A 16,841-nucleotide genomic window follows, 5' to 3' on the forward strand; every position below is an offset into this window, starting at 1 on the left:
AAGAAAGAAAGAAAGAAAGAAAGAAAGAAAGAAAGAATACAGTATATCTCTTTTATGAGTTCCTGGTTTAACAAACTTTTTCAATGAACTGACCAATTACAAATTCCAATGACATTGAATAACACCTACTTAGTTCAGAAGTATTTGACTTTGGCAAAGAAAACTAAAAAGTTAAAAAAAAAATGTGTCTACTTGGTAGAATAAAAGGCTGATTACTGTATCTCTCTCTGCCAATCTAAAAATTAATTGGTACACGAAATCAACCGATTCCAGCAGTCTGCGCTTTTCAAGGCTAAGCAGTTATGAGCTCTGTTTTTCAAGGTGTCAAGCCAAGGTGGCCTTTCACCTCACTTCAGTGCAAATTTACCCTACTCATGGATTTTGGAGGTTGCCAGCTCAGGGTTGTTGTTGCTTTTTCTTTCCCCGTCAACTGACTCTCGAACAGTTCTATCTTCTGAAAGCCAGTGATATGCACATAGTTCACAAAAGGAGGCTGTCCAGACCTTACAGGCTTATCGAGTGGAATCTTTTTTGAGACAGGGCCTCACTTTGTCCCTGAGGCTGGAGTGCAGCACTACCATCCCGGCTCACTGCAGCTTCAACCTCCTGTGTTCAAGCGATCCTCCCCTCTCAGCCTCTTGAGTAGCTGTGACTACAGGCATGCACAACCACATCCAGCTAATTTTTTATTTTTTGTAGAGACCTCCTTTTTGTAGGTCTGCCTATGTTGCCCAGGCTGGCCTAGGACTCCTGGGCTCAATCAATCGCCTTCCTTGGCCTCCCAAAGCGTTGAGATTAGAGGTGTGAGCCACCATGCCTGGCCCAGAATCTTTAAATATTAATAATTTAAAAACCAAGAAGGGAAATCCCAGCAACTTTAGATGGCTATAAATAATTAGGCATGCAATCAGGATTGAGTGCTTAAAAATCTTAGAGTTTGTTTTAACAGAACGTGTTTTCCTGGAAATCATACAGCAAGACAGTAAATGCTACCCTGACTCAGACCTGAGGAAACATTTTTTTTTTTTCGTTTTTAAAGATGGGGTTTCACCATGATGGCCAGGCTGGTCTTGAACTCCTGACCTCAGGTCATCCACCCACCTCGGCCTCCCAAAGTGCTAGGATTACAGGCATGAACCACCGGGCCTGGTGGAACCATATTTAAAGTCCTCTCTTTCACAATAAAGGTACTGGCCAGCCACCCAAAATCTGCCTCAGCAGAGTCATGATAGAGTGTGGGAATACAGCTAAGACGACACCCACATACAAATTTGTAGACATTATGAAACGATTTCCTTTCCTGCCTCTTGTGCATAGCTGCCTCCCTCCTCTCGCCCCGGCTACTTCTCTAGCACTCTAAACTCTAGCTCAGGCTTGAGCAAACTGGGCTGGGTTAGCAGCTGACTCCTGCAGTCAAAGCACAGCAGAGGGAACCAGACACTTCTCAGGACCACAAGGCAGAGATCTGCTCTGTCCAGCTCTGGAATTGACTGTAATGGCTCATGACTATCAACCCCATTTCTGAGAACATAAAAGAGTCCCTTTTCAGACTGCTACCAAGCCAGAGGGCTAGCATTTTAGGTAAAAACAATATATCCAGTAACCTATTCTCTCTTGTAGATACTTCCTTTCTTTCCTCTCTGTCACCCAAGCTGGAGTGCAGTGGCATGATCACAGCTCACTGCAGCCTAGAACTCCAGGGCTCAGGTGATCCTCCTGTCTCAGCCTCCCGACTAGCTGGAACCACAGGTGCCTGGCTAATTTTTGAAATTTTTTGTAGAGATAGCAATCCTCCCGCCTCAGCCGCCCGAGTAGCTGGGACTACAGGCGTGTGCCACCAAACCTAGCTAATTTTTATTTATTTATTTGTTGTAGGTCTTCCTATGTTGCCCAGGCTGATCTCAAACTCCTGGGCTCAACTGATTGTCTGTCTTGGCCTCCCAGAGTGCTGGGATTAGAGTTGTAAGCCACTATGCCTGGCCCGGAATCTTTAAGAATTAATCATTCCAAAACCAATGGAGGGAAACCCCAGCAGCTTTAGCTAGGATTACCATGTTGCTCAGGCTTGTCTCTGCCTTGTGGTCCTGAGAAGTGTCTGGGTTCTCTCTGCTGTGCTTTGACTGCAGGAGTCAGCTGCAGGAGTCACCTGGACTCAAGTGATCCTCCTGGCTCAGCCTCCCAAAGCACTGGGATTACACTTGTGAGCCACCATGCCCGGCCTGTAGACAGTTTTTTCAAAGTTTGACTAAGGCAACTAAAAGGGCTCAGAATGGATCAGTCTTCCCACGCTGATTCACCAGTGCTTGGCTCAGCCAGAATACAACCTTCCTCCCAGCCCGTGTCCACCATCCAGATGAAGGTAGAAGGAGCGCAATTCCTCCAGCCAAGCCAAACTGAGCCAAATTCTAGTCTTCCTCGTGTGTCTAGCTTAATGTCAGAAGTTTCATGGCAATAATCTTCACTGGGATCTATGATTGTATATTACCAGAAAAGATGAATCCCTTCCTATCCAACATAAGCACGTATTTATACGTCCTGTTTAGCGCTGGCTGCTTGAAATAAGCTCTGAAGTAAATCCACTTTATGCACAATAGTTGAAAAGGCACAGTGATGCACTGGCCCAAGGCCTTATGTTATGACTTAACCTTGACTCACTCTAATTTGGCTCCGCTTTGAACTTTTCCATTTTAAGATCTCTCTGTGGGCGCTTCGTGCTCTGTAAATCTTAAAACAGTCTACATCAAAAACAGTCTCACTCTGACTTGACCAGCTTAGATGACTAGCTCAAGAATGATCAAGCTTGCTTGGGCTCTGAGAAGTACCCCAGGACAGAAAAGCCCTTGAGATTCTAGGGAACCACCTTTGAAGTCATGGGAGCAGGATCTCTTCAGCAAGGCCACCAACGCCAGATGCCCTTGGGGTGTCCATAGCTGTGAGAAGTCACGCAAAGCCCAGGACACACTGACAAGGACTGCTAAACATGCCCACAGCCTGCTATCCGCTGGGCCACAGGCCTGTGGTACTCAGCCATAGTTTGTCATCACCTCCCAAGCCACGATGCCTTTCCCTGACACTTTATTCCCAATCCCTCCCTACAATCCCACCTCCAACAAAATCAACCTAGGTGAGATGATAGAAAAAGGTCCTCCAGCCAGAGGCCATCGTAAGCCCTCACCTCTCTCCAATTTTCAGGAGGGGAAAAAGGAGTCTTTCCACTTCATGCTTCTGGGCAGTCAATCCTGAAATTCCTTAGGTTGTCTGGCCCAGGACTCCCCTCCCAGAATGATGAACAGCGCTGCCTTTGCTCTGAGAGCTTGCCTTCTGCTCCAAATGCATTGTTTCTTCAATGAGTCAACCAATAAACATTTGAGAACCCACCATGTGCCAGACAGTAACTAGGCATAGGGAATATAGGAGTGAATGCGATGAAGTTTCCACGTAAGGCAGCACACAGCCTAGTGGAGATGCAGGGAGTGATAAATGTAGACCCCACTAAGTAAGTCATTTCACCAAAGGAAATAAAGTAAAGCAACGAGACAGAGAGAAATCAGAGGTGGGCTGCAAGGGTCACTGCCCTTCATAGGCCAAGGAAGGCCTCTTCTGAGAGGTGACATTTGAGCTGAGATGCAATGATAAAAAGGAGCTAACTATTCACCCATCTGCTGGGAGGGCATTCTGGAAAGGAGAAATAGCAAGTGCCAGGGCCCTAAGAAGAAAGCAAGCCTTATCTTGTTAGAAGGACAGAAGAAAGGCCAATGTGCATGGAGCAGAGCCTGAGAGGGAGAATGAATGGACATGGGGGTGACGGGGCAGGCAGTGGTCCATGGATCCCCTGGGACCTTGCAGGCTGGGAGGGAAACCACCAGAAGGCTATAAGCAGGGAGTAATAAGATCTGTGCTTGGAAAAGACCACTCTGCTTGCTGGGAGGAGAATGGACTCAATGGCAGAAAATGAAAGAGGAAGACCAGACAGGCAACAGTTGCTTGAGCTAGGTCAGAGATGATGAGACATGGTGGGGTTCAGGGTACTTTCTGGAAGGAAGGCTGTCAGGTTGCTAGAATAAAGATAGTAAGTCTGGCCAGGTGTGGTACCTCACACCTGTAATCCCAGCACTTTGGGAGGCCGAGGTGGGTGGATCACTTGAGGCCAGGAGTTTAAGACCAGCCTGGCCAACATGGTGAACTTCCATCTCTACTAAAAACACAAAAATTAGCCAGGTGTGGTGGCACAAGCCTGTAGTTTCAGCTACTTGGGAGACCGAGGCAGAAGAATTGCTTGAACCCGGGAAGCAGAGGTTGCAGTGAGCTGAGATCTCACCACTGCACTCCAGCCTGGGGGACAAGGTGAGACTCTGTCTCAGAAAAAGATAGTAAGTCCAGCATCTATAAATGCTCATGATCCCTGTGTGAGCAGCACACACACACACACACACACACACACGTACATACACACTATCCTCCTTACACAAATAGTGCAGACTCCAGGCTCTAAGGTCAAATGGGATCAAATTCCAACTCATCTGCTTACTCGACGTAAAACTTGGTTCAAATCACTGAACCTCTCCATCCCTCGGGTTCTTTGTCTGTAAAAAGGGGACAATAGGCTCAGTGCAGTGGCTCATACCTATAATCCAGCACTTTGGGAGGCTGAGGAGGATGGATTGCCTGAGCTCAGGAATTCAAGACCAGCCTGGGCAACACGGCGAAACTCCATCTCTACTAAAATACAAAAAATTAGCCTGGCGTTGTGGCGTGCCTGTAATATCAGCTACCCAGGAGGCTGAGGCAGGAGAACTGTTAGAACCTGCCACTGCACTGTAGCCTGGGTGACAGAGTGAGACTCTGTCTCAAAAAAAGGGGGAGGACAATAATAGAAGTGCCTCTTGGTTGTCATGGGGATTAAATTAGTTACTACATGGGAAGCATCTAGGGACAGACACCTGCCATGTACCGTATGAGTTTCCTGTTGCTGCTGTAACAAATTAGCACCAATATCGTGGCTTATTAAAAACAATGCAAATTTATTCTCCTGTGGTCCCGGAGGCCAGAGGCTTAAGATCAGTTTCACTGGGCTCAAGTCAAGGCGTGGGCAGGGCTGGGGTTTTTTGGAAGCTCCAGGAATCCATTCCTTGCCTTTTCTGGCATCTGAAGGCCGTGGCATTCGTGGCCCTGGTCACATCACACCAATGTCCACTTCCACGATTGCACTGTCTCTTCCTCTTTAATCTTTTGGCCTCTTTCTTATAAGGACCCTTGTGGTTAGATTTTGGGCCCACCTGAATCAGCAAGAATAATCTCCCTATCTCAAAGTCCTTAACTTAAATACATCTGCACAGTCCCTTTCTGCCACAGAAGGTAACAGTCACAGGTTCTGAGGATTAGGATGCAGATAGCTTTGGTGGCCATTATTCAGCCCATGGCATGTGGTAGGTAATAAATAAAGGTCCATGGTATTATGATAGTGATACTTTATGATAATAATGATAATATTTTTATCACTATCATCTTTATCATTCCCATGAAAGCCCCAGGGCATAGCCCCAGCCCCCTCCTCAACTATGTAGGAGAGGAGGGGATGGTTAGAGAACCCTAACTCCTTGAAGCCCCCTGAGACTTGGCCCCGAGCCCAAGCCAGAGCTGGGAGCAATGCTGGCTGATCAGGCAGAAGTACCAGTCCCCAGCTGGTCCTGAAGAGGGGAATGGGGGACAGACAGCCGAGGAGACAGGAGTGTGCTCACAGCCTGGGGTCCAAGAAGGAGCCTGGAGTGCAGGCTAATGCCTCCTGATGGTGGTGTATTCTGGGGACTCTTCGGGGACCCTGCCGGGGATGGGGCTAGTGAGTTGGTCCGTGTTGCAGTAGGTTGGCTCCCGATCCTCAGCAGCCAAGGTCAGAGATGCATAGGAAATGTCCTCCCTCAGCAAGGGAGCCTGCAGCAAAGGTCAGAGAGGATGGTAGGAAGTGCTGGTCACAGGGCAGAGGAGCCCTCGGAAGAGGCTGGTGGAGGCAGACCCTTCAGAGCTTCTGACCCCTCTCAAGCCCTCCAGCTTCCCCCCTACTCTACCAACCACCCTGAGCCTGAGCTTCACCCACAACAGAACAGAGTCTCCCCCAACCCTGCACCAGGGCAGCACATGGAATCTCAAGTCACTCGGCCTGTCTGGCACTCTCCTGCCCAGCTCAGGGACAGGGTTTGGCCAGTCCCTGGATTCCCAGGGTTGAGACTTGCCTGGGGGAGCTCCTAGGCCAGTATTGAAGTGACTATGGCTATGCCCCATGCCCCCCACCTCTGTGCCCATGTGAATGGGAGAAAGCCCACCCTCCAAAGGTGGGGGGTGGGCAACAGCAGCCCTCTACCCCCCTGCCCCAGCCTCACAGCAGCCCCCATGAAGGACGCACCATGGTGACATACTCCACTTCCACCTGGTCAGCCTGGGCAGAGGAGGAGGGCTTTGTGGTGGCCTTTTTGGGGGAGGCTCTGGTCTGCTGCAGGGTCAGGTTTGCATAGCAGAGGTCACTCTCCAGGGACTGCAGTACCTGGGACAGGGAACACAGGCTAGGGAGTCACAAGATCATCTGTGGACACAGGTTCCTTTTCCGAAGTGGGACGAGAGTCTCTCCCACTTCCCTGGGTACCCCTCTCCCAGTTCCCTCTGTGCCCCCCACTTCTCAGGCTCCCATACCCATCAGTCCTTGCCCCCTGGCTGTTTCCAGGCCCCTAGCCCCCAGGCCCTGCAGGGGGCCCTGAGGACAGGATACTTTGGCACAAGACTTATCCGATATTTTGGACCTTCTGGGAGATGGAACATGAGGAAGGGGAAAGAAACTGCCTGGTCTCTCTGGTCCAACCCTGGGGACTCTCTTACCTGCTCTGAGGACATCCCAGCTGCTAAAAGACAAATGACAATTCAGAATTAGAAAGCCCATCCTCCAGACTCGCAAGAACCCCCAGGTCTAGGGAAGAGAAATATGGAAGAAAAGAGGTGAATTAGGTCCAAGCTTAGAGACAGGGACCTGGTTCTAATTCTGATTGCTCAGATGACACACTCTGTGACACTGGTCATGTCACCTCTCTGAGCTTTCATTTCTCCACCTGAAAAAGAAGGACACCCAGCCCTCTGCTCCCCACATCATAGAACTGTGCACTCAGCTGATCAGTTGGCCCTGCCAGCCATCAGCTCCCCTGGGAGTAAGTTTCCTTCTGCAGAATCCCGACTCGGCCTGGAACTCCACTGTGTCTCTACCTGATTCATCCTTCAGGGGTCAATTCAAAGTCATGCCTGCCTTCTGCAGCTACCCAGGTTGCCTAACTCCCCTCCTGGGCCCCCGGGGGCACTTGCTTTATGTCTGTCTCATCATATTCATCCCACTGAATTCTAGTTAGTCCTCAGGTGGGCTGTAAGCCACAGGGTGGCAGGGCCTGTCCCTTCCTTGCAACCTGGGTGCTGGCTATGCTGGGCAGGTGGTGCTCTGTCAGTAAAAGTCATCTGCAGAGATAGGATCACCAAGCTGCCCCCAACCCCGAGTAGAGTGTATGAGCTGGGTGGGCACAGTAGGGACTGGTTTGGTTTGGTTTGGTTTTGAGAGAGAGTCTCACTCTGTCTCCTAGGCTGGAGTGCAATGGTGCAATCTCAGCTCACTGCAACCTCCGCTTCCTGGGTTCAAGCAATTCTCCTGCCTCAGCCTTTTGAGTAGCTGGAACTACAGGCATGTGCCACCATATCCAGCTAATTTTTTGAATTTTTAGTAGAGAAGGGGTTTCACCATGTTGGCCAGGCTGGTCTCAAACTCCTGACCTCAAGTGATTCGCCCACCTTGGCCTCCCAAAGTGCTGGGATTATAGGCATGAGGCACTGTGCCCGGCCTAGGGACAAGTTTTCAGGTGGTTGCCAGTCCTGTCTTTTTGCCCTCCCAACCACCGCCTCCACATCCCTGCTCTAGGGACAACAAAGAAATAGTGGTTTTTAGTTTCAAAATTCTAGATGCTGAAGAACACAGAAACCACTTAGACCTTAGGTCATGGGCAATATATTCGGGGGAAAAAGCGATCACTAAAAAGCATCTCAGAAAACAAATTAACAAACAGTCAGGCTCCCCTCTTCCCAGGTGAAAGATTTCCCAGGCTATGGGGAAGGAGAAGTGTTGGAGAGGACCCCATGAGAGCTAGGACCCAGCTGTTCTAGAAGGGCAAGGGGTACAATTGTGTGAGAATGTGGAAGTGAAGTCAGACAGCAAAGGGGTTTGGTTGAGGCCAGACCTCATGATCTGTGAGTGCAGGCTCCTGCGCCAAGGCCTGCACCAAGAGGTTCTTCCTTGAAGAGCAAATTCACAAAGGGCAAGTAGGCAGCCTGGAAAGTCCAGTGGGCAGGGAGGAACAGAAGGAAAGGCCATTCCGATTTTCTGATCCCACTTGGAGGGCTGTGTGTGTGTGCGTGTGTGTGTAATGTGATTAGTGCAAATGCACTGTGGTATCCATGCAGTGTGTGCACATGATCGTGTGTGTGTGCACGTGTGTAATGTGGTGAGTGCACGTGCCCTGTGGTATCCATGCAGTGTGTGTGCACATGATCATGCATGTGTGTGTGTGTAATGTGGTGAATGCATATGCACCATGGTATCCATCATATCCGTGCAGTGTGTGTGCACATGATAGTGCATGTGTGTGTGTAATGTGGTGAATGCATATGCACCATGGTATCCATGGTATCCATGCAGTGTGTGCACATGATCATACGTGTGTGTGTGTGTGTGTGTGTGTAATGTGGTGAGTGCAAATGTACCGTGGTATCCATGCAGTGTGTGTGCACATGATCATGCATGCGTGTGTGTAATGTGGTGAATGCATATGCACCATGGTATCCATGGTATCCGTGCAGTGTGTGTGCACGTGATAGTGCGTGTGTGTGTATGTAATGTGGTGAATGCATATGCACCATGGTATCCATGGTATCCATGCAGTGTGTGCACATGATCATACTTGTGTGTGTGTGTGTGTGTGTGTGTAATGTGGTGAGTACAAATGCACCATGGTATCCATGCAGTGTGTGTGCATATGATCATGCATGCATGTGTGTATTGTGTGTAATATGGCAAGTGCACATGCACCGTGGCATCCATGCAGTGTGTGTGCACATGATTGTGGCGCGGGAGTGTATGTGGCGAGTGCACATGCACTGTGGCATCCATGTGGTGTGTGTACACATGATCGTGTGAGTGTGTGTGCATGCACTCTTGTGTTTATGTCTGTTTCTTCCTCCCCACTCCATGTTAGCTCCGTACCTCCTTGACAACCACACAGGCCCGACTCTAGCATCTAGTCCAGACACCCTAGGCTGGACCACTCACCTAAGACCATTGCTACTTCTGCCACCAAGAGCCAATTCAGGAAAGAGAGAGGGAGGTGGGTCAGAAGGAAGAGAAGGGGAAGGACTGATGTGCAGGGCAGGCAGAGAATGCCAAAACCTCCTGGGCTCCCCTGAAAGTTCCAGGGTGCCCCCTGCTCCCCTGGCACTGCCAGCTGCCAAGGGCCTTTGGGATAGTGCCCTTCCCATATGGTGCAGGTCATCCCTTGGACCAGATAGCTCCCAGATGCCAATGCTGGCCATTGGCCACACACCCAGCCACCCAGCCCAGTCCCAGCCCAGCCTCACCCAGCTCCTCTCACCTTTCTTCTGGCGCTTCATCATCCTCCAAACCAAGAGCGAGGCGGCCACCAAGAGAAGCAGCAATATGCTGAAGACGAGGGGCAGGAGGACGCTGAGCTTCAGGACTTTGTGCCTAGGAACAACCACACTTGGCCCCTGCACCCCAGGCTCACCATCTGCCTCTCAGCCCAATCCCACCCTCTTGGCGGCAAGGGAAGGGCACACACCTGATGAGCTGCAAGTCTGTGGTTTGCAGCCCGGGAACCCTCACTCCTGACGGCAAGGGAAGGGCACACACCTGATGAGCTGCAAGTCTGTGGTTTGCAGCCCAGGAACCCTCACTCCTGAGGACCCTCAAAAGTGGTTTTACAATGAGCACACACAGACAAAAAGAAGGGAACGGAACAAGAGACAGCAGGGCTGACTTGAGGATGGCGGGCAGGAGAAGGAAGAAAATCAAAACCTACTTATAGGGTACTATCCTTATTACCTGGATGAAAAATAATCTGTACACAAAACCCTGGTGACATGCAATTTACTGATATAACAAACCTGTCCATGCACCCCTAAAGCTAAAATAAAAGTTTTTAACTTATAAGAATTTTAACAAAAGATAGTTGGGGTTTTGTTGTTGTTGTTGTTGTTTTTTGAGACGGAGTCTTGCTCTGTCCCCCAGGCTGAAGTGCAGTGGCACAATCTCGGCTCACTGCAACCTCCACCTCCCAGGTCCAAGAGATTCTCCTGCCTCAGCCTCCAAGTATGTGGGATTACAGGGGCCCACTACCATGCCCAGCAAATTTTTGTATTTTTAGTACAGACAGGATTTTGCCATGTAGGCCAGGCTGGTTTCAAATTCCTGACCTCAAGCGAAATAAATGAGTGAATAAACTATCTGATGCTAATCAAAGGCCCTAATCGGGTATTTACATAAGGCTTTGATTCATAAAATAATTTTTTAAACCCTTAACTATTCCTTATTTGAAGCAGCAGTGTGGTAGAAAATAAACTTTCTTTTCTTTTTTTTTTTTTTTTTTTTTTTTAAAGGTTTTTTTTTTTTTTTTTTTTTTTTTAGTGTTTTTTTTTTTTTTTTTTTTTTTTTCGATGGGGGTTCACCTTGTTGGTCAGGCTGGTCTTGAACTCCCGAACTCAGGTGTTCTACCCACCTTGGCCTCCAAAGTGCTTGGATTACAGGCGTGAGCCACCATGACCGGCCAGGCAGAGTTTCACTCCTGTTGGTCAGATGGGTCTCGAACTCCCATCCTCAGGTGATCCACCTGCCTCAGCCTCCCACAGTGCTACCATCACAGGCATGAGCCACCGCGCCCAGCCAGAAAATAAACTTTCAAAACAGAGAGCATCCTGTATTAGTTTGCTTAGGAAAAAAGAAAAATGGGGACAAAGCAAGGTGGCTCATGCCTGTAATCCCAGCACTTTGGGAGGCTGAGGTAGGCAAATCACTAGAGGCCAGGAGTTGAAGACCAGCCTGGCCAACACAGCGAAACCCCGTCTCTACTAAAAATAAAAAAATTGGCCGGGCATGGTGGCTCATCCCTGTAGTCCCAACTACTTGGGAAGCTGAGGCAAGAGAATCACATGAACCCGGGAGGCGGAGGTTGCAATGAGCAAAGATCACAATACTGCACTCCAGCCTGGGAAACAGAGTGAGACTCGGTCTCAAAAAAAAAAAAAAAAAAAAAAAAAAAAAAATTAGTTGGGCGTGGTGGCAGGTGCCTGTAGTCCCAGCTACTCAGGAGGCTGAGGCATGAGAATCCCTTGAACATGGGAGGCAGAGGTTGCAGTGAGCCAAGATAGCACCACTGCACTCAAGTCTAAGCTACAGAGTAAGACTGTCTAAAAAGAAGAAGAAAACTTTAAAAGTTTAAATTGTTTTAAAACAGAAGGCAAATGGGAGAAGAGGAGTAGAAGGGTCTCAGGTAGTTGGAATACTGGGGACTTCCCACGGGGATTTTGTGGCAAGGTCCCAGAAATAAGAGACCTTGGCACTTGGCAGACGTAAAAATAAAGGCAAAGGTCGGGCGTGGTGGCTCACACCTGTAATCCCAGCAGTTTGGGAGGCTGAGGCAGGCAGATTACCTGAGGTCAGGAATTCAAGACCAGCCTGGCCAACATGGTAAAACCCAATCTCTACAAAAATACAAGAATTAGCCGGGCATGATGGCAGGTGCCTGTGATCCCAGCTACTCAGGAGGCTGAGGCAGGAGAATCACTTGAAACCGGGAGGTGGAGGTTGCGGTGAGCCAAGACTGCACCTCTGCATTCCAGCCTGGTGACAGAGTGAGACTCCATCTCAAAAAAAAAAAAAAAAAGTCATGAGAGCCAAGGAGAGTGAAAGGAGGAAATGAAAGGGGACTTTCCACTTCTAGAAAGCCCATCTCACTGCAGATGGTTGGGCAGGGCACTAGAGGCATGACTAAGCTGTGGTGTGGAATCCAGAGACTTCCATCCAAGCTCCAGTGACAGCCTTCACCGAGGAAGGGACTGAAGCTCAGTTTCTTCTTCTGCAAAATGGGAACATGTGTATCTGCCTGTTCTTCCACATGGGGTGGTCGTAGGAAAGGTCAAAGACAACAAAATAATGCCCAGGAAAGCCTTCTGTGGCTGCCAGGTGCGCTAGAGATGGGAGGAACTATTGGCACCACTGTTCTGGCCGTAACAGTGATCAGAGGAAAATTAAGGAAAACGGGACTTCCCCAAGCTCTCTTTTCCTTGTCCTCCCAGAAGTTGGACCAAGAGCCATGCCTGTGGCCCCACGCCCCCACGCCCACACTCACATGAGCCACACCGTCCTCACTTACTGCCGACTCATCCGTCTCTTGCACTAAGCTCCGAGCTCCACGGGGACAGTCCATGCCTGTGTCCCGAGAGCTCAGCATGGGGCAGCCATGTAGATGTTATTATAACACAGTAAAAGAGGGACGAATGAGTGAACGAACCCACAGACAGCACTGAGCTGCAGAATGAAGGATCTGTGGGGAGGGACTGAAAGGACACCATGTGGTGTGACGGCAAGTGGGAGGGACTCCCAGCTTCCTCATCATCACCAAGGAGCCTGCAGCTTCCAGACAAAGCTCAGGCTGGAAGCTGGGACTTCAAAGAGTTTTCCATTGGAGGAGTTTGGGCCAAGTAGGACACCGTGGAACCAAAGCTGGCTTACCTGTTGTCCAAGTGGTGGCTGTTCAGAGTTGGGAAGCTGCTGGTTTCTTGCAGGGTGACTAGTGCTGTAAACGTAGTGGAGGTAGGCATGGTGGGGGTGGCAGTCGATGCTGTAGTTGATGCTTGATGTATTGACCAGATCAGAGACTTCCCTGCCCACAGCCCACCCACAGCCCTGCATGCAGCTCTGAGCCTGAGGGATTCCGGACTGCTCCTACGGGAAGGGGCTGCAGCCTGGACCGCTTATTTCTCCCTGGCCTCTAGGAGACTCCAGAGCCTCAGAGGTAGGCGGGGCTGGGCAGGGTCCAGGGAGGACACTGAGCAGACCCTGGAAGGGTTAGAGGGGGCTGGGAAGAGCCTAGAAGCAGCTGGAGATCAGCTGAACTTGAGCAGTCCTGCTGCTTATGACAGAGCCTTGGCCAGTCTCCACCCTCAGCCCTATTTATCCGCAACAACAGGAGTAGAGTGGGAACTTGCACAGTGACTGACCAGATCTGTGACATCGAAGGCCAGGACCAGCCCTGAAGGAAATCATAATATTCAGGAAGAACCTTGACTTCGGGCAAGTAACAAAGCCTCAAAGATGGGGATGCCCCCTTCTCAGGGGTATTGTGAGGATTCACTGAAACAATGCACGCTCAGCACTGTGCAAACCAGAACATGCCCCAGAGGCTCCAGGGATAGCATGGGGCCCTGAGAACTGTGGTGCTCTCCCCGTGCCACAAGTACCCTCGAGCTGGTGCTGCTCATCTTCTGAGCGACAGCAGAACGAGCCCAACAAATAAACCCATGCAAACTAAGGCACTGGGACCTCTGAGCTGACCCTCCCAGAGTATCTGCATTCTAGAAGGATGTAGGAAGACAGCATCATTAAGTCCACATGCACAAACGGCTCATGGTGGGATTTCAGGGACCAGGAATGCAGCTGTTTGACTGTGAGGACCTTTCTGGACTTAGGAATTTGACCCCAGCACCCCGACTATGCTGAGCCTCTCTTTCTCCCAGGTCGGGTATGGAATGGGAGGTGGGAACAGCAGCTATGAAGCCCTAGCCCAGAACTCCACCAACAACAGAACACACCTAGGCACAGAGGTCTCCAGAAAGCAATGGCAAGGATTGGGGTCTCTGCATACCATGGAGGGCATCCCCTTGGCCCATGGGCTGAGACTGGGACCGTCACCTTGTCCTCAGGCACTGAGCTTTGCAGAGGAGAAACAGTGTGCCTAGTAAGGCTTAATCCCAGTGTGGAGGGAGCCCTGGGAGCCATAGGGGCATTGATGAGAGGCCCTGACCCTCCCAATCATAAGTGGTCAGTCGGGGTTCTATGAGACTCAGGACTCAAGTGGCAGATCACTCAGTGACAATGAAGTCACTTGGGTAGGACCTCAGAGACCAGGTCAGAGCAGGCCCTGAGAGACAAATCCAAGCATACACTCCCTCTTACCTGGGTCAATGGTCACTTGAACTTTGACTCCAAGGTCAGTTCCAGTTCTCTCAATCCCACACCAGTACGTGTCAGCATCATCTCTTCTGAGATCCTTCATGGTCACAGTGAATGTGTGGTTTTTCTGATCATCCCTGATGGACAGCCGGCCCCTCTTCACCTCCTGCTCTGATCCAGTGGTTTTAACAAGGATCTGACAGCTACTCCAAACAGCTCCTCGACACCACCACTTCAAGTAGGTCTCCCATTGTGAGCCGTAAGCACACCGCAAGGTCAATGAGCCCCGCTCCAGGCCGTTCACCGTGGTTGGACCAGTGATTTCAGTGGCAATGGAGTAGCCTGGAAAACACAAATCCGTGTGCCATCACCTCCCACCCCAAGGGCAGGGCCACGCCTCCTGTTTGGGGAATAGCTCCCAAATCCAAGTCTCACAACTTAAATAACAGTCAAGGAAGAAATATACCTTCCACATACAAAATTTTTGTCCTTCAGTTTTCCACTGGGTCAAAGCCATCAGGAAAATCACTGACGTGCACAACAACAGATCCCAAAATAAATAAAAATATTGGCACTGAGCAATCATAGCTTCCTGCAGTTCATCCTCTGTCCACCCTACGGCCAAAGTAATCTGCAGATTTCAAGGAATGTCCTTTTGCAGCCATCTTTGTGTTAGACCAGCCTGGTGGGGAGGAAATACCAGGAGACCCATTTCCACAGGGTCTTACCTTGACTTAGCACTGATGACCCTCAGGAGGTCGAGCTGAGGCAGCCACATCAGCTGTCTGTGGAGAGGCTGTCCTGGTGGTCCTAATGATTTCTAGTGGTTCTGGAATAAACCACCCTGGGTGAGTGCCTTTGAAGTTGACCAAAACAGCAAAGGCAACTGGTCTCCATGTGCTATGGGATCCATATGACACAGATTCCACTTTCTTCATTGAATTGCTTTGACCCCTTTGTCAAACAGCAAATGTATGGATTTCCCATTCTGTTCTATTGATGTACTTGTCCACCCTTATGCCAATCCTACAGGGTCCTGATTACTATCACCTTGTAGAAAGGCAAGTATTATCTTTCTTTTTTTTGAGACACGTTCTCACTCTGTCACCCAGGCTGGAGTGCAGTGGCACAATCATGGCTCACTGAAGCCTTCACCTCCCAGGCTTAATCGATCCTCCTACTTCAGCCTCCCAAGTAGCTGGGACTAACAGGCATAGGCCCCTTCCTGGCTAATTTTTATATTTTTAATTGAAACAGGATTTTGCCATGTTGCCCAGCCTGGTCTCAAACTCCCGGGCTCAAGCAATCCACCCGCTTCAGCCTCACAAAGTGCTGGGATTACAGGCGTGAGCCACCACACCTGGCCTGCATTTTCTTAAAATATATGTTTTTCTTCAAAATCGTGTCCTTTATAGCAACATGGATACAGCTGGAGGCCATTATCCTAAGTGAATTAACATAGAAACAGAAAACCAAATACCACGTTCTTGCTTGTAAGCGGGAGCTAACCATTGGTTACTCATAGACATAACGATGGGAACAACAGACACTGGGTATGCCAAAACAGAGGAGGGAGGGGAGCAAGCATTGAAAAACTACCGAGTGGGGGCCAGGCATGGTGGCTCAGGCCTGTAATCCCAGCACTTTGGGAGGCCGAGGTGGGCGGATCACCTGAAGTCAGGAGTTCAAGACCAGCATGGCCAACATAGTGAAACTTCATCTCTACTAAAAATACAAAAATTAGCCTAGCATGCTGGCATGCGCCTTTAGTCCCAGCTACTAGGGAGGCTGAGGCAGGAGAATCTCTTGAACCCAGGAGGCAGAGGTTGCACTGAGCTAAGATTGTACCACTGCACTCCAACCTGAGTGACAGAATAAGACTCTATCTGAAAAAAAAAAAAGAAAGAAAGAAAAGAAAAAAATATATAATATGCTGAAATCAGCACAAATGAAATAGAAAATCTGAATAATCCCATAGCCGCTGTATTTAAATAAATCAAATCTCTTGTTTAAAACTTCCCCCAAGGCCAGGCACAGTGGCTCCTGCCTGTAATCTCATCACTTTGGAAGGCAGAGGCAGGCAGATCGTGAGGTCAGGAGATCGAGACCATCCTGTCCAACATGGTGAAACCCCATCTCTACTAAAAATACAAAAATTAGCTGGGTGTGGTGGAGTGTGCCTGTAATCCCAGCTACTCAGGAGGCTGAGGCAGGACAATTACTTGAACCTGGGAGGTGAAGCCTGCAGTGAGCCGAGATTGCATCACTGCACTCCAGCCTGGTGACAGAGCAAGACTCTATCTCAAAAAAAAACAAAAAATCTCCCAGAATAAAACTTCAGACCTATACAGCTTCAATGGGAATATTTACCAAACATGTAAGGAAGAAATAATGTTTATTTTATATATAATTTTCAGAGCATAGAAAAAAAGATGAAATCCCAAATCCATTTCACAAGGTTAGCATGTTCTATGCCAAAACCTGACAAGAGCAGAGCAAGAAAGTACTGTAGGCAAATATCTCTCATTGGCCAGTCTCAGTAGCTCACACCTGTAATCCCAGCACTTTGGGAGGCCGAGGTGGG

At 49.4% G+C, this 16,841-nt stretch overlaps 2 protein-coding genes across 5 annotated transcripts in view; one reads left to right on the forward strand and one right to left on the reverse strand.

Annotated features, from left to right (window-relative positions):
• The window catches only part of RAB37 (RAB37, member RAS oncogene family), a 73,434-nt gene that overhangs the window by 19,040 nt on the left and 37,553 nt on the right, over positions 1-16,841 (forward strand). The gene's annotated exons all lie outside the window — the stretch shown is intronic.
• CD300LF (CD300 molecule like family member f) overlaps positions 4,995-16,841 on the reverse strand; it is a 45,024-nt gene continuing 33,177 nt past the window's right edge. The window contains exons 4-9 of one of the 4 annotated variants that reach the window (XM_037741003.1): positions 14,261-14,599; positions 12,818-12,881; positions 9,663-9,730; positions 6,865-6,887; positions 6,398-6,535; positions 4,995-5,928 (exon numbers count right to left, since the gene is read on the reverse strand). In XM_037741003.1, the coding sequence (XP_037596931.1) occupies positions 5,773-5,928; positions 6,398-6,535; positions 6,865-6,887; positions 9,663-9,730; positions 12,818-12,881; positions 14,261-14,599 (788 nt within the window). In that variant the 3' untranslated portion in view covers positions 4,995-5,772. Of the gene's footprint in view, positions 5,929-6,397; positions 6,536-6,864; positions 6,888-9,662; positions 9,776-12,817; positions 12,927-14,260; positions 14,600-16,841 lie in introns of all 4 variants that reach the window. The other 3 variants (XM_017535649.2, XM_037741002.1, XM_017535647.2) reach the window with 3 other exon arrangements.

Source organism: Cebus imitator, unplaced genomic scaffold (genome assembly GCF_001604975.1).
Source record: "Cebus imitator isolate Cc_AM_T3 unplaced genomic scaffold, Cebus_imitator-1.0 Scaffold93, whole genome shotgun sequence".
Taxonomy (NCBI): Eukaryota; Metazoa; Chordata; class Mammalia; order Primates; family Cebidae; genus Cebus; species Cebus imitator.